Source organism: Artemia sp. Qi Xiang Cuo, chromosome 19 (assembly GCF_049724085.1).
Source record: "Artemia sp. Qi Xiang Cuo chromosome 19, ASM4972408v1, whole genome shotgun sequence".
NCBI lineage: Eukaryota > Metazoa > Arthropoda > Branchiopoda > Anostraca > Artemiidae > Artemia > Artemia sp. Qi Xiang Cuo.
In genome coordinates, this window is record NC_142812.1 from 21,687,164 (window position 1) to 21,715,031 (window position 27,868).

At 32.5% G+C, this 27,868-nt stretch overlaps 1 protein-coding gene across 1 annotated transcript in view; it reads right to left on the reverse strand.

Moving 5' to 3' along the window:
• Positions 1 to 27,868, reverse strand: part of LRP1 (LDL receptor protein 1) — a 654,607-nt gene that overhangs the window by 319,118 nt on the left and 307,621 nt on the right. Inside the window, 2 exon segments of the mRNA XM_089105022.1 lie at positions 2,309 to 2,482; positions 19,576 to 19,812. Coding sequence (XP_088961148.1) covers positions 2,309 to 2,482; positions 19,576 to 19,812 — 411 coding nt within the window.

Genomic DNA, 27,868 nt, shown 5'->3' on the forward strand with positions numbered 1-27,868 from the left:
AGTATTTAAAGGATATTCTTGGAGATGGAAATCGATATTGCTTGGGGTTCTCTCTCTCTTTTTTTCTCACTATCTCGTTCTCTCTCACTCTGCACTTCTCGACTACAGTGCAACTTATCACAGAGGTTTTAGTTCTGTTTACAGGAGATACTTTGTTTTTCAAACTGTTTGTGGTGCCAATGGTAACCGAAACTCTAAAATGAAGAATTCTAATGACAACATTTGATGAAAACAATATTCTTTTCATTGTGTTTCCAAATCTTTAAAATACATTAAGCTTAAAATTGTGAACAAAAAATTAATAACATAAGAGAACATTGATTTTGTAACTTTGATTGAAAATAAACCCTCAGATTAAAGGGAACGGCCGACTCCTTCATATACTCGTACAGGATAATTTCTGTCGTTTAAGCTTCAATTTTTCACTTTGATTTCATTTGAACAGACTTTATTATTTTTTTTACAGCAGATGGTCCTTTAGTGGCAGAGTGGGATTGATCACAGGGACCCCAAGTTCAGCCTCAGCTGCAGCGACACACTGTGGGCTTGAGTAGAGTAGAATATTTTTATTTATAACACGTACACAAATAAATGTCACAAAACAGCGCACATGCCTGATGGCATACTTTAGCGCTGAAAATATTGCCAACGAAAATACACAGCCATTTTCTAACTAAATTTTACAACAATGAAAAAGAAAACCCTAATGAACAAAATGCTTAGCATGTCATAAGATATTTCTTCACCAGTCTTAGAAAATGTCGCTTGTTGCTGCATTCTCGAACTGATGCTGGAATTGAGTTCCAGATTTTTGGCCCAGTGTGATGGATGCTGAATCCCGCTCTCGATGTCGGGCGAATTTCGCACGAAAAGTCTGAACGATGCGTAGTAGGATAATTATGAAATTGAGAATTAGTTGGGAAAATGCCGGAGAAATTTACAGGTAAATTACTATATTGATAATCGTGACAAATACTAGAGATAGAAATTAACTGAAGTTGGTCCAAAGGGAAAATTCCTGAAGTCCCATATAGGTGTCTAACTGAAGTTCTGCAATCAACATTAAAAAGAACCCTCATTGCTATATTCTGAAGTATTTGGAGATATTTGAAAACAGACGAAAATGTAGATGCCCAAACCGAAATGCAATAGAGAAAATATGGGTGGACAAAAGAATAATAAATAGATTTTAGAATAGCTTCAGGAAAGTAATGACGAAGACGAGTTAGCATGCCAATATTTCGGGAAATTTTTAACGACTGTGTTTTTACATATTTATGAAACGACAAATTTTCATCTAAAATAATCCCAAGATATTTGAACTGATCTACCCGTTTTAATTCAAGACCATTCAAGAAAAGAGAGAAGCTTTCTGACACTACAGATCCAGTTCTCAAAAATAACATATATTGGCATTTTTTTCATTCAGAACTAGTAAATTCCTTGGATACTAATTAGATACAGTCAGTAGAGTACTATTAAGGTTTTGGAAAAGAACTGATAGGTCCCGGTGAGAAGCAAAAATTACTACATCATCAGCAAACATCATAATTTTACAAAGAGGCAAAACTTCAGGCAAATCATTTATAAAAAGAATAAGTAGAATAGGCCGAAGGACAGAGCCCTAAAGCACTCCGCAAGTAATCGCAAAAGTTTTGGAACGGAGATCACAAGATTTATCAACACAATCTAGTCGTCTCCCGGAAAGGTAAGATGAAAAAAATTTAACAGCCTGTGTTTAAAACCCATAAGACTTTAGTTTAAAAAGAAGCAACGAAGGATTTACGGTGTCAAACGCCTTTGCGACATCAAGAAAAATCGCCAACACGTGTTGACCCTCATCTAGTGAATCATTAATATTCAGTAAAAGCTCATGAATTGCCAGTTCAGTTGACTTTCCTTTTATAAAACGCTATTGAGACGTGTGTAAAATCTTACTATCAAATAAATGTTTTTGTAATTGACTATTTGCAAGTTTTTCCAAAATTTTGCTGAAAACCGAAAGTAGAGAAATGCCTCTATAATCTGAAGGGTCAGTTGAACTCCCAGCTTTAGGTAATGCTATAACATTTGCTTTTTACTAAAAAGAGATTATACTAAAGCGATTAATTCAAACAAGAAGATGAAGTAGTTAAAGCGGTTGAGCGTTGATTCCATGGATGGCAAACTAAGAATAAAATTTGAAAGAATAAAAATAATAAAAGAAAAAAAAAGAATAAAGATGGAAAAAACTAAGAGAAAATTAAAATAAAGAAAGATTAAGCTGAAAGTGGCTCAAATCTTCAAAGCTGAATGTCAACAATATTACCTTTGCATTTAGTATCATCCTGTGGATCCGCTTGGAATCCAATAGCACATTTACAGACTCTATCCACAGCTGAGACGGTCAAGCAGATCTGTTCACATCCACCATTGTTTTTACTACACAAATTTGAGCCTTTTTGTATTTCCGGGTCATATACTTTCAAATGTAAGACGCTGTCTATATGAAAAATTGCAAAATTAACACACTAAAACTAATACAACAATTTTCCAATGAAGTCAAAGCAAAATGAAAGTTGAAGAATTAACTAAATAAACAAAGTAAAATAAACGTCTAAATTAACTTGGGTACCAAAGACAGAGGAAAAGCAATCTGTCTGAATTAGTTAAGTGGAAGCTTGCTTAACCATATATATCTTTAAAGATTAGGTAAATCAGGAACTCAATCTTTAAAGAAAAAGAGCTCCATATTTTAAAAATAAAATATGGAGCCCTATAAAGACGGCTCCAAATATGGAGACATATGATAAAAAGGCCTCCATATCCAGTTATGTACTTTTTGGTAGTTGCCGGCCCCAAATTTATAAAAATTAAACATGGCATGTAAAATCAGCAGAAAACAGGCTACAAACCTATTGAACCAAACAACTTCAGAATCTTAGAGATTCTGTAGTTTCTTGAAGATAAGAGGAAAGACGTTGATTTGGTTCTTCTTATCTTTATTTCTTTATTTCTATTTTTTATTTCTACTTTTTATTTTTATTCTTTATATATTATTCTTTATTTTTTATCTTTATTATCTTCTTATTATTATTTGGGAATCAGCAGATTGTTAATGCTTGAATACGGATGAAAAGCACTGTCTAGTTTAGCTAATAAGTTTTGCTTATTTATTCTAGTTGTTCAACATGGCAACACTGATGAAAATATGGTACTGCCGTAAAAAATTTGTAGTTTTGAAACAACTAAATGTAAAATCTTAGAAAATTACTGTTTCAAGAAGAGGCAGAGCTTAGACGGGTCTAGGGTGGGGGGAATTTTCAGGGGAAACTTTACACGGAAGGACGAAAAATAATCTTCTGGCATTATTTAAAAACGATTAGAAATAAACCGTAATAACACCCTCGCATATGAGGGTGGCTGCCCCTTCTTCAACCCTTGCTCTTTATGCTAAAATTTGACTTTTGTCATAATTCTTCAAGAAAGAATGCTCAAATAAAAGGGCAGTCGAATTTGAACGAGAAGTATTTTTAGAGAACTTTCAGAAATTAGCGTAGAGATCGAGGGTAGATAAAGGGGCAAGCCCCCTTGTATAAGGAATAATTTATGTTCGTTTTCCGTAAGTTTCAATGCCGCTCCTTACTTTTAGCTGAAAATACTTATTTTCTTTTATTTAGTTTTCATCAAGGGGCGAAAGTTCTATGCGTTCGCGCAACAGGAAAACTTTTAAGTCAATGGATTAAATATATTATCCATGGATTACAAGATACTAATTTGTCTACAAAGACGAATATCTCAAGATCACGACTAAGAAATAGTCATTACTTGTTCTTTATTTAATTATTAATTGTAAACAAATCAATTCGGGACTTGGCACCATGGTCCCTTGAAATGTTGCGGTGACTGTGATCCATGGGTGATAATTGCAGAGTAACCCATGAGACTATGTCACAAAAGACTTAAGCTCCTAAAGGTGGGACTTAGGACAAGAGCCGTAAATCCTTACAAGATTTAAATGAGATACGACAAATCCTTCTGATGGATACACATGACAAGAATTTATCCCTTCCATACCAGAGACATCTAAAACCAAAAGAATAGCTGTTGGTCAGATTTGGTTGATTTCCCCCAGATCGTCAAGTAATTAGGCTGCTGACTAAAGATTCTGAAACCAGATTTCCACGTTCCCACAGACAGCATAACAAATAATATTTATTTTTGACCCACAAAAAAGTGGAGTAACAAAAGAAAATAAAAGGAAAAGACATACAAAACAAACACATGCAAAACAATATCAATATAAAGAACTACAAATGCAAATCAGAACAATCGCACAAGCGGATGAAAAGGACCTAACCGCTTGCAGGCCTCATCTTTTAACTTGGAGTCCAACTTATTATATGACGTCAATATATCAGTTGCATTAAACATTCGAATAATCTTACGGTTTCTATACCAACGAGGCAAATACAAAAGATATTTACAATAGCGAAAATACAAAACTCTAATATGCTGCATATCACTAGTATTAAAAAATGAGCGCAAACCTAATAGAAAAAGAATGGAATGGTCGCAATATGTAGAATAGAGTTTAGCCAATGCCTTACGAAATGCAGACCCGTCCAAAGGCAACACTAAGAGCCTAGTTTTCACTTCCCACCAAGTTCACTTGAAATCCGACGTTTTCATCTGGCGATGTTAAGGGACCCCTTTCGTCATTAACCAGATGAAATAAAAAAACAAGTTTTTTAAACTGAGAGTAAGGAGCGACATTAAAACTTAAAAGGAACAGATATTGTTCGGTATATGAAAGGGGCTGTCCCCTCCTCAATGCCTCACTCTTTACGCTAAAGTTTTTTTTATTGTTTTAAAAAATAAAGTTTGTGAGAAATCAGACTTTGGCGTAAAGAGCGAGGCGTTGAGGAGGGGAAAGCCCCTTTCACATACGGAATAATTTCGGTTCATTTTAAGTTTTAATGTCGCTCCTTACTTTCAGTTAAAAAAAACTTATTTTTTTATTTAATTTCTGAACGTTTTTAAAATTAACTCAGGTTTTAATTCTGCCTAACCGTGCATGAATGACTAAAACGAAATTTACACATTAATTTTACTTTGTATTGTATAAATGACATTCTCGAAAGTTGTTTAGTTTTATTTACGAACGTTTTTATTCGCAATAAAAATACGTAACTTACGAATTAACTTACGTAACGAACTTCTATATTCGTATATTTTTATTACGTATATTAGGGGGTTCACCCCCTGGTCAACACCTCGCTCTTTACGCTAAAGTTTGAATTTTTTCCAATTCTTTAAGAATGACCCCTTAATCATAAATGCCGTTTATTAGAATAATAGCTCTTATGAAAGTACTAAAAAAAAAACTTCAGCCTAAAGAGCGAGGTATTGGCTAGGGGGCCAACCCAATCATATACGTAATAGTTTCTGTTCGTTTTAAGTTTTCATGTTGAAAGTTTTCAGTTGAAAAGTTTTTAAGTTGAAAACTTGTTTTTTTTTTATTTAATTTCTAATCGTTTTTTTTAATAATGCTGCGAAATCCGGCGCCCCCTTCATAACAATGTCCCTTCCCCCATGAAAACTTCCTCCAGGGAAAGATCCTCCCACGTAACCCCGACCCCCTCCCCCACTACCAGAAAAGTTCCTCTGAAAAATTATGTATACTTCCCAATAACCAATACTATATGTAAACATTGGGCAAAGTTCATAACTTGCATCCCTTCCCCCGGTGACAGTGGGGGATTAAGTCATCGTCAAAGACAAAGTTATTATATTTTTCGACCCTGCTGAACGAAATGGCTATCTCAAAATTTTGATCGGGTGACTTTGGGAAAAATATGAGCGTGGGAGGGGGCTTGCCCTCCATTTTTTGGTCACTAAAAAAAGGCACTAGAACTTTTAATTTACGTTCGAATGAGCCCTCTCGCGATATTCTAGGACCAATGGGTCGATACGATCACCCCTGAGGAAGTGATACGATCACCCCTAGTTGAAAGTGATTGGAGGGCAACTAATCCCCCTCCCACACCCACCCTCTCATTTGCACATTATGTTCAAAAACCAAATGTTGCCTTAAGATTAAATTAAAATGCACTGTGTTAATTCTAATTCCCAATAAGGCATCTCAGCAATATCCCACGACTGAGGGTATTATGTTCAAACTTTTGGGGTTACTTCTGCTCTTAAAATTTTACCAAATCAAAATAGCGTAAGTGTATCCAAGCTATTAAAGAAAGTAAACAGATTTGTTTACGAAAGTTATCAAGTTTTCTATTTCAGGTCAACTAGAGGAGGTATGAAACTAAATTAAACACTACTATTTGTGTCCAGATTTTTAAAAGGGTGTATGTTGTTAAAAATTACTCAAAAATTTTCTCCAGCATATAAATAGCAGGCCATACAATAAAGTCTTAAAAAAACACAAAGATTTAACTATTATTTTCTTTTTGTCTGAAAAGACTATGTCAATATAAAACGAACAGAAATTAATTAAAAAACATTTTCCACAAAATAATTTTTTCAAAGAAAAGTAAAGAACTCCGTTAAAACAAAAATTAGCAAAAATAAAATAAAATAATCTACCAAGCGTAAAACTACCACAAATCAGCATCGATAAATAAATGAAACCCAAACCGAACAGAAATTACAATAAATAACCGAGTCAAATTCAAAACGAGCAGAAATTAACATGAGTAGGGCTCAAAACCCCAATGCCTTCCCAAGGCCAGAACATAATTTGCACTTGACTGAAAAAACACAATTGAATATGCATTGTCAGTTTAAAATACATATACTGATATTTATTAATCAAAATATTAATATTATTTGATTTATTAAAGTTATAAAAGTAAAAACATTTATATTTTTTCAATGCACATTTATTTGTATTTAACTTATTTTGTGGAAAAAGTTGTTTTAATTAATTTAAAAAAGAAAAGAATAAACCAACGTAAACCGACACCAAATAAGAAATTAGCTACACAAGTTGCCAGAAAAGGATTCATCTGCATTCGAAGCAATGCTTGAAAAAGAAATACAGCAATATAACAATAAGTCAGAATATCAAATGTAAATCAATCACTCTGAGGGATGGCTTAATTTAAAACCGGTGAGTTACGAGGTGACAAGAGGACAAGAAAAGTAGCGCTAACAAAGCATCAGAGATGCTTACTCCATCTGCATCGGGGGTGGGCTGATATGTCAGATTAGGCAAAGTTTCAGTGATGCATCGGAGGTGCTTACTCCATCCTCATCAAAGATGGAGTGATGTATAAGGTTGGACAAAAATTTGTGCAACAATTCAATGATGAAAACAATAAGAATTCCACGTAGGGATAAGTCCTTTTATTAGACAGTGAAACGAAAATATAAAACAAAGACTCTAAATATTTCGATGACACAGTCGGTCATCATCATCAGTAGAGTTACTAACTTATCAAAATTAAAACAAACTGCTTTTATACTAAATAAAATAATCACTTCCGGGTCGAAGCAAGTTACCGGTCCATTGACTTAAAAAGTTCACTAACTGTTCTTGAATTTTTTAATACTGCGTTGAGTAAAGGTGGTACAAGTTTCTTCAGAATTGCAGGTCAAAGCAGGTTACCGATCCATAGACTTAGAAAGTTCACTAACTGTTCTTGAATCTTGTAATACTGTGTTGAATATTCTTCTAATTAAAAATAAATGCTAAATTTACTGGTGCTAAATTTATCATTTTAGTCTTCTAATAGCAAATGAAATGTTGCTGATTCTAAAGCTGGTCTGTCATCCCCATATATACGACGTTACTATTATTCTCCATGACCACACTGCCTTTTCTATGACGAAAACAATAAGAATTCCACTTAGGGATAAGTCCTTTTATTAGACAGTGAAACGAAAATATAAAACAAAGACTCTAAATATTTCGATGACACAGTCGGTCATCATCATCAGTAGAATTACTAACTTATCAAAATTAAAACAAACTGCTTTTATACTAAACAAAATAATCACTTCCGGGTCAAAGCAAGTTACCGGTCCATTGACTTGAAAAGTTCACTAACTGTTCTTGAATTTTTTAATACTGCGTTGAGTAAAGGTGGTACAAGTTTCTTCAGAATTGCAGGTCAAAGCAGGTTACCGGTCCATAGACTTAGAAAGTTCACTAACTGTTCTTGAATCTTGTAATACTGTGTTGAATATTCTTCTAATTAAAAATAAATGCTAAATTTACAGGTGCTAAATTTATCATTTTAGTCTTCTAATAGCAAATGAAGTGTTGCTGATTCTAAAGCTGGTCTGTCATCCCCATATATACGACGTTACTATTATTCTCCATGACCAAACTGCCTTTTCTATGACGAAAACAATAAGAATTCCACGTAGGGATAAGTCCTTTTATTAGACAGTGAAACGAAAATATAAAACAAAGACTCTAAATATTTCGATGACACAGTCGGTCATCATCATCAGTAGAGTTACTAACTTATCAAAATTAAAACAAACTGCTTTTATGCTAAACAAAATAATCACTTCCGGGTCGAAGCAAGTTACCGGTCCATTGACTTAAAAAGTTCACTAACTGTTCTTGAATTTTTTAATACTGCGTTGAGTAAAGGTGGTACAAGTTTCTTCAGAATTGCAGGTAAAAGCAGGTTACCGGTCCATAGACTTAGAAAGTTCACTAACTGTTCTTGAATCTTGTAATACTGTGTTGAATATTCTTCTAATTAAAAATAAATGCTAAATTTACAGGTGATAAATTTATCATTTTAGTCTTCTAATAGCAAATGAAATGTTGCTGATTCTAAAGCTGGTCTGTCATCCCCATATATACGACGTTACTATTATTCTCCATGACCACACTGCCTTTTCTATGACGAAAACAATAAGAATTCCACGTAGGGATAAGTCCTTTTATTAGACAGTGAAACGAAAATATAAAACAAAGACTCTAAATATTTGGATGACACAGTCGGTCATCATCATCAGTAGAGTTACTAACTTATCAAAATTAAAACAAACTGCTTTTATAATAAATAAAATAATCACTTCCGGGTCGAAGCAAGTTACCGGTCCATTGACTTAAAAAGTTCACTAACTGTTCTTGAATTTTTTAATACTGCGTTGAGTAAAGGTGGTACAAGTTTCTTCAGAATTGCAGGTCAAAGCAGGTTACCGATCCATAGACTTAGAAAGTTCACTAACTGTTCTTGAATCTTGTAATACTGTGTTGAATATTCTTCTAATTAAAAATAAATGCTAAATTTACAGGTGCTAAATTTATCATTTTAGTCTTCTAATAGCAAATAAAATGTTGCTGATTCTAAAGCTGGTCTGTCATCCCCATATATACGACGTTACTATTATTCTCCATGACCACACTGCCTTTTCTATGACGAAAACAATAAGAATTCCACGTAGGAATAAGTCCTTTTATTAGACAGTGAAACGAAAATATAAAACAAAGACTCTAAATATTTCGATGACACAGTCGGTCATCATCATCAGTAGAGTTACTAACTTATCAAAATTAAAAAAAACTGCTTTTATACTAAATAAAATAATCACTTCCGGGTCGAAGCAAGTTACCGGTCCATTGACTTAAAAAGTTCACTAACTGTTCTTGAATTTTTTAATACTGCGTTGAGTAAAGGTGGTACAAGTTTCTTCAGAATTGCAGGTCAAAGCAGGTTACCGATCCATAGACTTAGAAAGTTCACTAACTGTTCTTGAATCTTGTAATACTGTGTTGAATATTCTTCTAATTAAAAATAAATGCTAAATTTACAGGTGCTAAATTTATCATTTTAGTCTTCTAATAGCAAATAAAATATTACTGATTCTAAAGCTGGTCTGTCATCCCCATATATACGACGTTACTATTATTCTCCATGACCACACTGCCTTTTCTATGACGAAAACAATAAGAATTCCACGTAGGAATGTCCTTTTATTAGACAGTGAAACGAAAATATAAAACAAAGACTCTAAATATTTCGATGACACAGTCGGTCATCATCATCAGTAGAGTTACTAACTTATCAAAATTAAAACAAACTGCTTTTATAATAAACAAAATAATCACTTCCGGGTCAAAGCAAGTTACCGGTCCATTGACTTAAAAATTTCACTAACTGTTCTTGAATTTTTTAATACTGCGTTGAGTAAAGGTGGTACAAGTTTCTTCAGAATTGCAGGTCAAAGCAGGTTACCGGTCCATAGACTTAGAAAGTTCACTAACTGTTCTTGAATCTTGTAATGCTGTGTTGAATATTCTTCTAATTAAAAATAAATGCTAAATTTACAGGTGATAAATTTATCATTTTAGTCTTCTAATAGCAAATGAAATGTTGCTGATTCTGAAGCTGGTCTGTCATCCCCATATATACGACGTTACTATTATTCTCCATGACCACACTGCCTTTTCTATGACGAAAACAATAAGAATTCCACGTAGGGATAGGTCATTTTATTAGATAGTGAAACGAAAATATAAAACAAAGACTCTAAATATTTTGATGACACAGTCGGTCATCATCATCAGTAGAGTTACTAACTTATCAAAATTAAAACAAACTGCTTTTATACTAAATAAAATAATCACTTTCGGGTCGAAGCAAGTTACCGGTCCATTGACTTAAAAAGTTCACTAACTGTTCTTGAATTTTTTAATACTGCGTTGAGTAAAGGTGGTAAAAGTTTCTTCAGAATTGCAGGTCAAAGCAGGTTACCGGTCCATAGACTTAGAAAGTTCACTAACTGTTCTTGAATCTTGTAATACTGTGTTGAATATTCTTCTAATTAAAAATAAATGCTAAATTTACAGGTGCTAAATTTATCATTTTAGTCTTCTAATAGCAAATGAAATGTTGCTGATTCTAAAGCTGGTCTGTCATCCCCATATATACGACGTTACTATTATTCTCCATGACCACACTGCCTTTTCTATGACGAAAACAATAAGAATTCCACGTAGGGATTCATTTGCTATTAGAAGACTAAAATGATAAATTTAGCACCTGTAAATTTAGCATTTATTTTTAATTAGAAGAATATTCAACACAGTATTACAAGATTCAAGAACAGTTAGTGAACTTTCTAAGTCTATGGACCGGTAACCTGCTTTGACCTGCAATTCTGAAGAAACTTGTACCACCTTTACTCAACGCAGTATAAAAAATTCAAGAACAGTTAGTGAACTTTTTAAGTCAATGGACCGGTAACTTGCTTTGACCCCGAAGTGATTATTTTGTTTAGCATAAAAGCAGTTTGTTTTAATTTTGATAAGTTAGTAACTCTACTGATGATGATGACCGACTGTGTCATCGAAATATTTAGAGTCTTTGTTTTATATTTTCGTTTCACTGTCTAATAAAAGGACATTCCTACGTGGAATTCTTATTGTTTTCGTCATAGAAAAGGCAGTGTGGTCATGGAGAATAATAGTAACGTCGTATATATGGGGATGACAGACCAGCTTTAGAATCAGCAACATTTCATTTGCTATTAGAAGACTAAAATGATAAATTTATCACCTGTAAATTTAGCATTTATTTTTAATTAGAAGAATATTCAACACAGTATTACAAGATTCAAGAACAGTTAGTGAACTTTCTAAGTCTATGGACCGGTAACCTGCTTTGACCTGCAATTCTGAAGAAACTTGTACCACCTTTACTCAACGCAGTATTAAAAAATTCAAGAACAGTTAGTGAACTTTTTAAGTCAATGGACCGGTAACTTGATTTGACCCCAAAGTGATTATTTTGTTTAGCATAAAAGCAGTTTGTTTTAATTTTGATAAGTTAGTAACTCTACTGATGATGATGACCGACTGTGTCATCGAAATATTTAGAGTCTTTCTTTTATATTTTCGTTTCACTGTCTAATAAAAGGACTTATCCCTACGTGGAATTCTTATTGTTTTCGTCATAGAAAAGGCAGTGTGGTCATGGAGAATAATAGTAACGTCGTATATATGGGGATGACAGACCAGCTTTAGAATCAGTAACATTTTATTTGCTATTAGAAGACTAAAATGATAAATTTAGCACCAGTAAATTTAGCATTTATTTTTAATTAGAAGAATATTCAACACAGTATTACAAGATTCAAGAACAGTTAGTGAACTTTCTAAGTCTATGGATCGGTAACCTGCTTTGACCTGCAATTCTGAAGAAACTTGTACCACCTTTACTCAACGCAGTATTAAAAAATTCAAGAACAGTTAGTGAACTTTTTAAGTCAATGGACCGGTAACTTGCTTCGACCCGGAAGTGATTATTTTATTTAGTATAAAAGCAGTTTTTTTTAATTTTGATAAGTCAGTAACTCTACTGATGATGATGACCGACTGTGTCATCGAAATATTTAGAGTCTTTGTTTTATATTTTCGTTTCACTGTCTAATAAAAGGACTTATCCCTACGTGGAATTCTTATTGTTTTCGTCATAGAAAAGGCAGTGTGGTCATGGAGAATAATAGTAACGTCGTATATATGGGGATGACAGACCAGCTTTAGAATCAGTAACATTTTATTTGCTATTAGAAGACTAAAATGATAAATTTAGCACCTGTAAATTTAGCATTTATTTTTAATTAGAAGAATATTCAACACAGTATTACAAGATTCAAGAACAGTTAGTGAACTTTCTAAGTCTATGGATCGGTAACCTGCTTTGACCTGCAATTCTGAAGAAACTTGTACCACCTTTACTCAACGCAGTATTAAAAAATTCAAGAACAGTTAGTGAACTTTTTAAGTCAATGGACCGGTAACTTGCTTTGACCCGGAAGTGATTATTTTGTTTAGCATAAAAGCAGTTTGTTTTAATTTTGATAAGTTAGTAACTCTACTGATGATGATGACCGACTGTGTCATCCAAATATTTAGAGTCTTTGTTTTATATTTTCGTTTCACTGTCTAATAAAAGGACTTATTCCTACGTGGAATTCTTATTGTTTTCGTCATAGAAAAGGCAGTGTGGTCATGGAGAATAATAGTAACGTCGTATATATGGGGATGACAGACCAGCTTTAGAATCAGCAACATTTCATTTGCTATTAGAAGACTAAAATGATAAATTTATCACCTGTAAATTTAGCATTTATTTTTAATTAGAAGAATATTCAACACAGTATTACAAGATTCAAGAACAGTTAGTGAACTTTCTAAGTCTATGGACCGGTAACCTGCTTTGACCTGCAATTCTGAAGAAACTTTTACCACCTTTACTCAACGCAGTATTAAAAAATTCAAGAACAGTTAGTGAACTTTTTAAGTCAATGGACCGGTAACTTGCTTCGACCCGGAAGTGATTATTTTGTTTAGTATAAAAGCAGTTTTTTTTAATTTTGATAAGTTAGTAACTCTACTGATGATGATGACCGACTGTGTCATCGAAATATTTAGAGTCTTTGTTTTATATTTTCGTTTCACTGTCTAATAAAAGGACTTATACCTACGTGGAATTCTTATTGTTTTCGTCATAGAAAAGGCAGTGTGGTCATGGAGAATAATAGTAACGTCGTATATATGGGGATGACAGACCAGCTTTAGAATCAGCAATATTTTATTTGCTATTAGAAGACTAAAATGATAAATTTAGCACCTGTAAATTTAGCATTTATTTTTAATTAGAAGAATATTCAACACAGTATTACAAGATTCAAGAACAGTTAGTGAACTTTCTAAGTCTATGGACCGGTAACCTGCTTTGACCTGGAATTCTGAAGAAACTTGTACCACCTTTACTCAACGCAGTATTAAAAAATTCAAGAACAGTTAGTGAACTTTTTAAGTCAATGGACCGGCAACTTGCTTTGACCCGGAAGTGATTATTTTGTTTAGCATAAAAGCAGTTTGTTTTAATTTTGATAAGTTAGTAACTCTACTGATGATGATGACCGACTGTGTCATCCAAATATTTAGAGTCTTTGTTTTATATTTTCGTTTCACTGTCTAATAAAAGGACTTATCCCTACGTGGAATTCTTATTGTTTTCGTCATAGAAAAGGCAGTGTGGTCATGGAGAATAATAGTAACGTCGTATATATGGGGATGACAGACCAGCTTTAGAATCAGCAACATTTTATTTGCTATTAGAAGACTAAAATGATAAATTTAGCACCTGTAAATTTAGCATTTATTTTTAATTAGAAGAATATTCAACACAGTATTACAAGATTCAAGAACAGTTAGTGAACTTTCTAAGTCTATGGATCGGTAACCTGCTTTGACCTGCAATTCTGAAGAAACTTGTACCACCTTTACTCAACGCAGTATTAAAAAATTCAAGAACAGTTAGTGAACTTTTTAAGTCAATGGACCGGCAACTTGCTTTGACCCCGAAGTGATTATTTTGTTTAGCAAAAAAGCAGTTTGTTTTAATTTTGATAAGTTAGTAACTCTACTGATGATGATGACCGACTGTGTCATCGAAATATTTAGAGTCTTTGTTTTATATTTTCGTTTCACTGTCTAATAAAAGGACATTCCTACGTGGAATTCTTATTGTTTTCGTCATAGAAAAGGCAGTGTGGTCATGGAGAATAATAGTAACGTCGTATATATGGGGATGACAGACCAGCTTTAGAATCAGCAACATTTCATTTGCTATTAGAAGACTAAAATGATAAATTTATCACCTGTAAATTTAGCATTTATTTTTAATTAGAAGAATATTCAACACAGTATTACAAGATTCAAGAACAGTTAGTGAACTTTCTAAGTCTATGGACCGGTAACCTGCTTTGACCTGCAATTCTGAAGAAACTTGTACCACCTTTACTCAACGCAGTATTAAAAAATTCAAGAACAGTTAGTGAACTTTTTAAGTCAATGGACCGGTAACTTGCTTCGACCCGGAAGTGATTATTTTATTTAGTATAAAAGCAGTTTTTTTTAATTTTGATAAGTTAGTAACTCTACTGATGATGATGACCGACTGTGTCATCGAAATATTTAGAGTCTTTGTTTTATATTTTCGTTTCACTGTCTAATAAAAGGACTTATCCCTACGTGGAATTCTTATTGTTTTCGTCATAGAAAAGGCAGTGTGGTCATGGAGAATAATAGTAACGTCGTATATATGGGGATGACAGACCAGCTTTAGAATCAGCAACATTTTATTTGCTATTAGAAGACTAAAATGATAAATTTAGCACCTGTAAATTTAGCATTTATTTTTAATTAGAAGAATATTCAACACAGTATTACAAGATTCAAGAACAGTTAGTGAACTTTCTAAGTCTATGGATCGGTAACCTGCTTTGACCTGCAATTCTGAAGAAACTTGTACCACCTTTACTCAACGCAGTATTAAAAAATTCAAGAACAGTTAGTGAACTTTTTAAGTCAATGGACCGGTAACTTGCTTCGACCCCGAAGTGATTATTTTGTTTAGTATAAAAGCAGTTTGTTTTAATTTTGATAAGTTAGTAACTCTACTGATGATGATGACCGACTGTGTCATCGAAATATTTAGAGTCTTTGTTTTATATTTTCGTTTCACTGTCTAATAAAAGGACTTATCCCTACGTGGAATTCTTATTGTTTTCGTCATAGAAAAGGCAGTGTGGTCATGGAGAATAATAGTAACGTCGTATATATGGGGATGACAGACCAGCTTTAGAATCAGCAACATTTCATTTGCTATTAGAAGACTAAAATGATAAATTTATCACCTGTAAATTTAGCATTTATTTTTAATTAGAAGAATATTCAACACAGTATTACAAGATTCAAGAACAGTTAGTGAACTTTCTAAGTCTATGGATCGGTAACCTGCTTTGACCTGCAATTCTGAAGAAACTTGTACCACCTTTACTCAACGCAGTATTAAAAAATTCAAGAACAGTTAGTGAACTTTTTAAGTCAATGGACCGGTAACTTGCTTCGACCCCGAAGTGATTATTTTGTTTAGTATAAAAGCAGTTTTTTTTAATTTTGATAAGTTAGTAACTCTACTGATGATGATGACCGACTGTGTCATCGAAATATTTAGAGTCTTTGTTTTATATTTTCGTTTCACTGTCTAATAAAAGGACTTATCCCTACGTGGAATTCTTATTGTTTTCGTCATAGAAAAGGCAGTGTGGTCATGGAGAATAATAGTAACGTCGTATATATGGGGATGACAGACCAGCTTTAGAATCAGCAACATTTCATTTGCTATTAGAAGACTAAAATGATAAATTTATCACCTGTAAATTTAGCATTTATTTTTAATTAGAAGAATATTCAACACAGTATTACAAGATTCAAGAACAGTTAGTGAACTTTCTAAGTCTATGGACCGGTAACCTGCTTTGACCTGCAATTCTGAAGAAACTTGTACCACCTTTACTCAACGCAGTATTAAAAAATTCAAGAACAGTTAGTGAACTTTTTAAGTCAATGGACCGGTAACTTGCTTTGACCCGGAAGTGATTATTTTGTTTAGAATAAAAGCAGTTTGTTTTAATTTTGATAAGTTAGTAACTCTACTGATGATGATGACCGACTGTGCCATCGAAATATTTAGAGTCTTTGTTTTATATTTTCGTTTCACTGTCTAATAAAAGGACTTATCCCTACGTGGAATTCTTATTGTTTTCGTCATAGAAAAGGCAGTGTGGTCATGGAAAATAATAGTAACGTCGTATATATGGGGATGACAGACCAGCTTTAGAATCAGCAACATTTCATTTGCTATTAGAAGACTAAAATGATAAATTTATCACCTGTAAATTTAGCATTTATTTTTAATTAGAAGAATATTCAACACAGTATTACAAGATTCAAGAACAGTTAGTGAACTTTCTAAGTCTATGGATCGGTAACCTGCTTTGACCTGCAATTCTGAAGAAACTTGTACCACCTTTACTCAACGCAGTATTAAAAAATTCAAGAACAGTTAGTGAACTTTTTAAGTCAATGGACCGGTAACTTGCTTTGACCCGGAAGTGATTATTTTGTTTAGTATAAAAGGAGTTTGTTTTAATTTTGATAAGTTAGTAACTCTACTGATGATGATAACCGACTGTGTCATCGAAATATTTAGAGTCTTTGTTTTATATTTTCGTTTCACTGTCTAATAAAAGGACATTCCTACGTGGAATTCTTATTGTTTTCGTCATAGAAAAGGCAGTGTGGTCATGGAGAATAATAGTAACGTCGTATATATGGGGATGACAGACCAGCTTTAGAATCAGCAACATTTCATTTGCTATTAGAAGACTAAAATGATAAATTTATCACCTGTAAATTTAGCATTTATTTTTAATTAGAAGAATATTCAACACAGTATTACAAGATTCAAGAACAGTTAGTGAACTTTCTAAGTCTATGGATCGGTAACCTGCTTTGACCTGCAATTCTGAAGAAACTTGTACCACCTTTACTCAACGCAGTATTAAAAAAATTCAAGAACAGTTAGTGAACTTTTTAAGTCAATGGACCGGTAACTTGCTTCGACCCGGAAGTGATTATTTTGTTTAGTATAAAAGCAGTTTTTTTTAATTTTGATAAGTCAGTAACTCTACTGATGATGATGACCGACTGTGTCATCGAAATATTTAGAGTCTTTGTTTTATATTTTCGTTTCACTGTCTAATAAAAGGACTTATCCCTACGTGGAATTCTTATTGTTTTCGTCATAGAAAAGGCAGTGTGGTCATGGAGAATAATAGTAACGTCGTATATATGGGGATGACAGACCAGCTTTAGAATCAGCAACATTTCATTTGCTATTAGAAGACTAAAATGATAAATTTAGCACCTGTAAATTTAGCATTTATTTTTAATTAGAAGAATATTCAACACAGCATTACAAGATTCAAGAACAGTTAGTGAACTTTCTAAGTCTATGGACCGGTAACCTGCTTTGACCTGCAATTCTGAAGAAACTTGTACCACCTTTACTCAACGCAGTATTAAAAAAATTCAAGAACAGTTAGTGAACTTTTTAAGTCAATGGACCGGTAACTTGCTTCGACCCCGAAGTGATTATTTTGTTTAGTAAAAAAGCAGTTTTTTTTAATTTTGATAAGTCAGTAACTCTACTGATGATGATGACCGACTGTGTCATCGAAATATTTAGAGTCTTTGTTTTATATTTTCGTTTCACTGTCTAATAAAAGGACTTATCCCTACGTGGAATTCTTATTGTTTTCGTCATAGAAAAGGCAGTGTGGTCATGGAGAATAATAGTAACAATTCAATGATGCATCAGAGATACTGACTCCATCCGCATCATAGATGGAGTGATGTACCAAATTAGACAAAATCTCATCGATGCATCAGAGATGCCTACTCCATCAGCATCAGAGATGGAGTAGCGCATCAGAATGGACAAAATATGTGGGCAAAATTTTAGTGATGCATCAGAGATGCTCTCGCCACCCTTTTCCACAAGAAAAGATTTTTTTCCTTTTTTCACCTTTTACCACAACTTGTGAAAATACCATCATTACGTGATGTAGGGGAGAGCATGTGCTAGTACGTAAGGGGCCTTTGGGCTTAGGCCGCAACAACCTTAAGTTATCTACATTTTTCTACGTTTTTTATTCGAATGCTCAATTATTGTTTTGCATTCATTGTCCTATTCATTCTTTGGATTGAAATATGTTTATTTTTATTTTTACCAACTCTATTTTTACTTTTCCTGTTAGAGGGTGGCTCCTTTTATTCCCACTTTTTTCTATCTAGTGTAGTCTCAGAGCTTAGTTTACCGAGAAGTTGTTTCTAATTTATTCTACTTCCCCAAAACCTGTGAAACTAGTATCATTACAGTTATGTAGGAGATATCTTGTATTTAGGGCTAGGCTTGTACTTAAGGGGCCTTTAGGCTCAGGCCACCAAAACCCTCAAGATTTATACACATTTCACCATATTTTTTATTCGAATTTCCTATTGCTTTTACCGTTCATTGTCCCGTCTATTTTTTTATTGAAATATGTTTTCTTTCTCTTTTTACCCTCTTTTTGATTCTCGTGTTATTCTCACGTTTCATTCCCATGTCCACTATAGCAATTATTACTTTTATTTCTAGCGTGGAGAATTTATTTTTCACTTCAACGTTAATTCATTGTCAAACTATAACTTAGGATCCAGTGTTATATTCTGTTTCAAGAAAACAATGAAATAAAAGCAAAATAAGCTAGCAACACATATACAAATACAATACAAAATAAACCAACGTATTAATTTTTTTTTGTCGATTATCATTTCGATATTCCGATACTCGGAAGAACGCGGATGGAGGAGGGGGATGCGTAGCTGTGTTGGCCTCAGGCGGGTTGGTGCTGCAGTAATTTGTTAATATGTGCAGTATGTCATACTGCACACCGTAAGAAAACTACTGTTATCATACTTGCAAATGAGCCCACCCTTCGTTCGGGGAAATCGGGTTGCCTCGTTCCTTAAAACATTGAACTTACTTTGACTTTAAATATAGGTAGTTTGGCATACTGCCATTTAAAATTGGATTGAATACGGATTTTGCTTTTATAATATGTTATAATATGAATTACAGAAAGGGGATTTAAAATACAAATCAAATAAGGAATGAAGGGGGGGGGGGAATATAAAAGCAACTTTTTTCTTACCAGTTTTGTTTCTCAAAATTTGAGCGCTATTTCCATCCGCATCAACAACTACAATAGCGTTTAATTCACTATCTCCCACATATATGCTGTCTCTATATATGGACATAGTTGACGGTTGCTTAACCAGTGGTATTTTCACTGTCTTTGTTTTGCCAGTTGACATCTCATAGTATTGAATTGTATGTGACTGGCCATTGACCCAATACAGCCTATCTGATTCAGGGTCAAAACACAAGCCTAGAACCATAAATGAAGATTTATAGCAGATTTAACGAAAATTGAGGCATGAAAAAAAAAAACGACTAAACAATGATCTGAAAAAAGTTAAAGTTTCAGAAGCAAGTTACATAAATGTAACATACATATCAAAATAACATAAATAAAATGTAAACAATGTTTAAGAAGAAATATTTCTTACAGTAAAAATATAAAGAGTAAACTTTATTGAAAGTAATCTTTTTGAACTTAGATAATTTAAAAATGGTAAAATCACAAGCAAAATAAAGAAAACACTACTTATACTCTATCAGTTATCGTCCAAGAAAGGTACTACGAATTCGGCCAGAAAATGGCATATTTTCTGTATGAGACGCTGTATAAACAAAGGATTTCTCACTTCTGGCAGCATGCTAAACAATTCGAAGCAAGCTCTAATCAGAGCACTCCCTACATATGACCACCTTTTTTTTAATCCAAACCATTTGACCAGCATTTATAGCCACTCATCTAGGAAATGATATTAAAAAAGATACCATTCTGAGGGTGCTATTTTTTTTATCGACATTATAGACAGTACAGTACTGCCAGTTCACAGAATTTTCCACATAGAATAAATTAAAATAAATACCCCCAACTATCACAGAACGAAGAACAATGAACGTTATATTACTTTTGATGTACAGATGAGCATCTTAGGCAAATATCAAAATCGATGTATTATAAAATGCATAACAATATATTTATGCAAGTTTTTTTCATGTACTGAAGGTATCAGAAAAATTTCGAGACTTCCAGATGATTTCAAGATTCCAGCTATCTGTGCCCTATAAGCTTCCCCACCATATTTTGCTACACCATTCAAGGCGTGTAGTGTTCTAAGAGGCATCAAAGTACCAGTACTTTATTGAATACAGTGTATTCCTCAGTAAGGTACAAAATCAGTTCCGTCACCTTTTCAATAAGTGTAAGTAACTTTTAAATGAGCCCCATTTCACAGTAAATTTACAAATTCAGTGATGAAAATCAATATAACCTTTCCGACGTCAAACATTGGCTGAAATACTGAAAACTTTAAAATGTCAGGTCATGGTCTTTGCTCTGGCGTTACCCAGGCGTTAACGTCATTGCTTAACGTGCATTGCTCGTTATAGCTTAACGTCATTCAGATTTCACATCTCTTTGAATACAATTTTTTTATTTATTTATTTGATTAACTTATTTGATTAATGCTTAATCTTATTGATGATTTATCATTTTTGGTCATTGCTTATTAATACAGATTTCATAGTTATGATAGAACTTGCTGGCAATATAAGGTTTTGTGAACTGTCAATATAACTTCAGCCCCCCGCGCTTCATCAAAGAATCGGCATTGCACGTTATAGCTTAACGTCATTCAGATTTCACATCTCTTTGAATACAATTTTTTTATTTATTTATTTGATTAACTTATTTGATTAATCTTATTGATGATTTATCATTTTTGGTGATTGCTTATTAATAAAGATATCATAGTTATGTTAAAACTTGCTGGCAATGTAAGGTTTTGTGAACTGCCAATATAACTTCAGCCCCCCGCGCTTCATCAAAGAATCGGCATTGCACGTTATAGCTTAGCGTCATTCAGATTTCACATGTCTTTGAATACAATTTTTTTATTTATTTATTTGATTAACTTATTTGATTAATGCTTAATCTTATTGATGATTTATCATTTTTGGTCATTGCTTATTAATAAAGATATCATAGTTATGATAGAACTTGCTGGCAATGTAAGGTTTTGTGAACTGCCAATATAACTTCAGCCCCCCCCGCTTCATCAAAGAATCGGCATTGCACGTTATAGCTTAACGTCATTCAGATTTCACATCTCTTTGAAAACATTATTTTTATTTATTTATTTTATTAACTTATTTGATTAATGCTTAATCTTATTGATGATTTATCATTTTTGGTCATTGCTTATTAATAAAGATATCATAGTTATGATAGAACTTGCTGGCAATGTAAGGTTTTGTGAACTGACAATATAACTTCAGCCCCCCGCGCTTCATCAAAGAATCGCCATTGCAAGTTATAGCTTATCGTCATTCAGATTTCACATCTCTTTGAATACAATTTTTTATTTATTTATTTGATTAACTTATTTGATTAATGCTTAATCTTATTGATGATTTATCATTTTTGGTCATTGCTTATTAATAAATATATCATAGTTATGATAAAAATTGCTGGCAATGTAAGGTTTTGTGAACTGCCAATATAACTTCAGCCCCCCACGCTTCATCAAAGAATCGGCATTGCACGTTATAGCTTAACGTCATTCAGATTTCACATCTCTTTGAATACAATTTTTTTTATTTATTTATTTGATTAACTTATTTGATTAATGCTTAATCTTATTGATGATTTATCATTTTTGGTCATTGCTTATTAATAAAGATATCATAGTTATGATAGAACTTGCTGGCAATGTAAGGTTTTGTGAACTGCCAATATAACTTCAGCCCCCCACGCTTCATCAAAGAATCGGCATTGCACGTTATAGCTTAACGTCATTCAGATTTCACATCTCTTTGAATACATTTTTTTTATTTATTTATTTTATTAACTTATTTGATTAATGCTTAATCTTATTGATGATTTATCATTTTTGGTCATTGCTTATTAATAAAGATTTCATAGTTATGATAGAACTTGCTGGCAATATAAGGTTTTGTGAACTGTCAATATAACTTCAGCCCCCCGCGCTTCATCAAAGAATCGGCATTGCACGTTATAGCTTAACGTCATTCAGATTTCACATCTCTTTGAATATATTTATTTATTTGATTAAGTTATTTGATTAATGCTTAATCTTATTGATGATTTATCATTTTTGGTCATTGCTTATTAATAAAGATATCATAGTTATGATAGAACTTTCTGGCAATGTAAGGTTTTGTGAACTGCCAATATAAGTTCAGCCCCCCACGCTTCATCAAAGAATCGGCATTGCACGTTATAGCTTAACGTCATTCAGATTTCACATCTCTTTGAATACAATTTTTTTATTTATTTATTTGATTAACTTATTTGATTAATGCTTAATCTTATTGATGATTTATCATTTTTGGTCATTGCTTATTAATAAAGATATCATAGTTATGAAAGAACTTGCTGGCAATGTAAGGTTTTGTGAACTGCCAATATCAGCCCCCCACGCTTCATCAAAGAATCGGCATTGCACGTTATAGCTTAACGTCATTCAGATTTCACATCTCTTTGAATACAATTTTTTATTTATTTATTTGATTAACTTATTTGATTAATGCTTAATCTTATTGATGATTTATCATTTTTGGTCATTGCTTATTAATAAAGATATCATAGTTATGATAGAACTTGCTGGCAATGTAAGGTTTTGTGAACTGTCGATATAACTTCAGCCCCCCGCGCTTCATCAAAGAATCGGCATTGCACGTTATAGCTTAGCGTCATTCAGATTTCACATCTCTTTGAATACAATTTTTTATTTATTTATTTGATTAACTTATTTGATTAATGCTTAATCTTATTGATGATTTATCATTTTTGGTCATTGTTTATTAATAAAGATATCATAGTTATGATAGAACTTGCTGGCAATGTAAGGTTTTGTGAACTACCAATATAACTTCAGCCCCTCGCGCTTCATCAAAGAATCGGCATTGCACGTTATAGCTTAGCGTCATTCAGATTTCACATCTCTTTGAAAACAATTTTTTATTTATTTATTTGATCAACTTATTTGATTAATGCTTAATATTATTGATGATTTATCATTTTTGGTCATTGCTTATTAATAAAGATATCATAGTTATGATAGAACTTGCTGGCAATGTAAGGTTTTGTGAACTGCCAATATAACTTCAGCCCCCCGCGCTTCATCAAAGAATCGGCATTGCACGTTATAGCTTAGCGTCATTCAGATTTCACATCTCTTTGAATACAATTTTTTATTTATTTATTTGATTAACTTATTTGATTAATGCTTAATCTTCTTGATGATTTATCATTTTTGGTCATTGCTTATTAATAAAGATATCATAGTTATGGTAAAACTTGCTGGCAATGTAAGGTTTTGTGAACTGCCAATATAACTTCAGCCCCCCACGCTTCATCAAAGAATCGGCATTGCACGTTATAGCTTATCGTCATTCAGATTTCACATCTCTTTGAATACATTTTTTTTATTTATTTATTTGATTAACTTATTTGATTAATTCTTAATCTTATTGATGATTTATCATTTTTGGTCATTGCTTATTAATAAAGATATCATAGTTATGATAGAACTTGCTGGCAATGTAAGGTTTTGTGAACTGTCGATATAACTTCAGCCCCCCGCGCTTCATCAAAGAATCGACATTGCAAGTTATAGCTTAGCGTCATTCAGATTTCACATCTCTTTGAATACAATTTTTTATTTATTTATTTGATTAACTTATTTGATTAATGCTTAATCTTATTGATGATTTATCATTTTTGGTCATTGCTTATTAATAAATATATCATAGTTATGATAAAAATTGCTGGCAATGTAAGGTTTTGTGAACTGCCAATATAACTTCAGCCCCCCACGCTTCATCAAAGAATCGGCATTGCACGTTATAGCTTAACGTCATTCAGATTTCACATCTCTTTGAATACAATTTTTTTTATTTATTTATTTGATTAACTTATTTGATTAATGCTTAATCTTATTGATGATTTATCATTTTGGTCATTGCTTATTAATAAAGATATCATAGTTATGATAGAACTTGCTGGCAATGTAAGGTTTTGTGAACTGCCAATATAAGTTCAGCCCCCCACGCTTCATCAAAGAATCGGCATTGCACGTTATAGCTTAACGTCATTCAGATTTCACATCTCTTTGAATACAATTTTTTTATTTATTTATTTGATTAACTTATTTGATTAATGCTTAATCTTATTGATGATTTATCATTTTTGGTCATTGCTTATTAATAAAGATTTCATAGTTATGATAGAACTTGCTGGCAATTTAAGGTTTTGTGAACTGACAATATAACTTCAGCCCCCCTCGCTTCATCAAAGAATCGGCATTGCACGTTATAGCTTAACGTCATTCAGATTTCACATCTCTTTGAATATATTTATTTATTTGATTAACTTATTTGATTAATGCTTAATCTTATTGATGATTTATCATTTTTGGTCATTGCTTATTAATAAAGATATCATAGTTATGATAGAACTTACTGGCAATGTAAGGTTTTGTGAACTGCCAATATAACTTCAGCCCCCCACGCTTCATCAAAGAATCGGCATTGCACGTTATAGCTTAACGTCATTCAGATTTCACATCTCTTTGAATACAATTTTTTTATTTATTTATTTGATTAACTTATTTGATTAATGCTTAATCTTATTGATGATTTATCATTTTTGGTCATTGCTTATTAATAAAGATATCATAGTTATGATAGAACTTGCTGGCAATGTAAGGTTTTGTGAACTGCCAATATCAGCCCCCCACGCTTCATCAAAGAATCGGAATTGCACGTTATAGCTTAACGTCATTCAGATTTCACATCTCTTTGAATACATTTTTTTTATTTATTTATTTGATTAACTTATTTGATTAATGCTTAATCTTATTGATGATTTATCATTTTTGGTCATTGCTTATTAATAAAGATATCATAGTTATGATAGAACTTGCTGGCAATGTAAGGTTTTGTGAACTGCCGATATAACTTCAGCCCCCCGCGCTTCATCAAAGAATCGGCATTGCACGTTATAGCTTATCGTCATTCAAATTTCACATCTCTTTGAATACAATTTTTAATTTATTTATTTGATTAAATTATTTGATTAATGATTAATCTTATTGATGATTTATCATTTTTGGTCATTGTTTATTAATAAAGATATCATAGTTATGATAGAACTTGCTGGCAATGTAAGTTTTTGTGAACTAACAATATAACTTCAGCCCCCCGCGCTTCATCAAAGAATCGGCATTGCACGTTATAGCTTAGCGTCATTCAGATTTCACATCTCTTTGAATACAATTTTTATTTATTTATTTGATTAACTTATTTGATTAATGCTTAATCTTATTGATGATTTATCATTTTTGGTCATTGCTTATTAATAAAGATATCATAGTTATGATAGAACTTGCTGGCAATGTAAGGTTTTGTGAACTGCCAATTTAACTTCAGCCCCCCGCGCTTCATCAAAGAATCGGCATTGCACGTTATAGCTTAGCGTCATTCAGATTTCACATCTCTTTGAATACAATTTTTATTTATTTATTTGATTAACTTATTTGATTAATGCTTAATCTTATTGATGATTTATCATTTTTGGTCATTGCTTATTAATAAAGATATCATAGTTATGATAGAACTTGCTGGCACTTTAAGGTTTTGTGAACTACCAATATAACTTCAGCCCCCCACGCTTCATCAAAGAATCGGCATTGCACGTTATAGCTTAGCGTCATTCAGATTTCACATCTCTTTGAATACAATTTTTTATTTATTTATTTGATTAATGCTTAATCTTATTGATGATTTATCATTTTTGGTTATTGCTTATTAATAAAGATATCATAGAAATCATAGAACTTGCTGGCAATGTAAGGTTTTGCGAACTGCCAATATAACTTCAGCCCCCCACGCTTCCTCAAAGAATCGGCATTGCACGTTATAGCTTAGCGTCATTCAGATTTCACATCTCTTTGAATACAATTTTTTATTTATTTATTTGATCAACTTATTTGATTAATGCTTAATCTTATTGATGATTTATCATTTTTGGTCATTGCTTATTAATAAAGATATCATAGTTATGATAGAACTTGCTGGCAATGTAAGGTTTTGTGAACTGACGATATAACTTCAGCCCCCCGCGCTTCATCAAAGAATCGGCATTGCACGTTATAGCTTAGCGTCATTCAGATGTCACATCACTTTGAATACAATTTTTTATTTATTTATTTGATTAACTTATTTGATTAATGCTTAATCTTATTGATGATTTATCATTTCTGGTCATTGCTTATTAATAAAGATATCATAGTTATGATAGAACTTGCTGGCAATGTAAGATTTTGTGAACTGCCAATATAACTTCAGCCCCCCGCGCTTCATCAAAGAATCGGCATTGCACGTTATAGCTTAGCGTCATTCAGATTTCACATCTCTTTGAATACAATTTTTTATTTATTTATTTCATTAACTTATTTGATTAATGCTTAATCTTATTGATGATACATCATTTTTGGTCATTGCTTATTAATAAAGATATCATAGTTATGATAGAACTTGCTGGCAATGTAAGGTTTTGTGAACTGCCAATATAACTTCAGCCCCCGCGCTTCATCAAAGAATCGGCATTGCACGTTATAGCTTAGCGTCATTCAGATTTCACATCTCTTTGAATACAATTTTTTATTTATTTATTTGATTAACTTATTTGATTAATGCTTAATCTTATTGATGATTTATCATTTTTGGTCATTGCTTATTAATAAAGATATCATAGTTATGATAGAACTTGCTGGCCATGTAAGATTTTGTGAACTGCCAATATAACTTCAGCCCCCCACGCTTCATCAAAGAATCGGCATTGCACGTTATAGCTTAGCGTCATTCAGATTTCACATCTCTTTGAATACAATTTTTTATTTATTTATTTGATTAACTTATTTGATTAATGCTTAATCTTATTGATGATTTATCATTTTTGGTCATTGCTTATTAATAAAGATATCATAGTTATGATAGAACTTGCTGGCAATGTAAGGTTTTGTGAACTGCCAATATAACTTCAGCCCCCGCGCTTCATCAAAGAATCGACATTGCACGTTATAGCTTAGCGTCATTCAGATTTCACATCTCTTTGAATACAATTTTTTATTTATTTATTTGATTAACTTATTTGATTAATGCTTAATCTTATTGATGATTTATCATTTTTGGTCATTGCTTATTAATAAAGATATCATAGTTATGATAGAACTTGCTGGCAATGTAAGGTTTTGTGAACTGCCAATATAACTTCAGCCCCTCGCGCT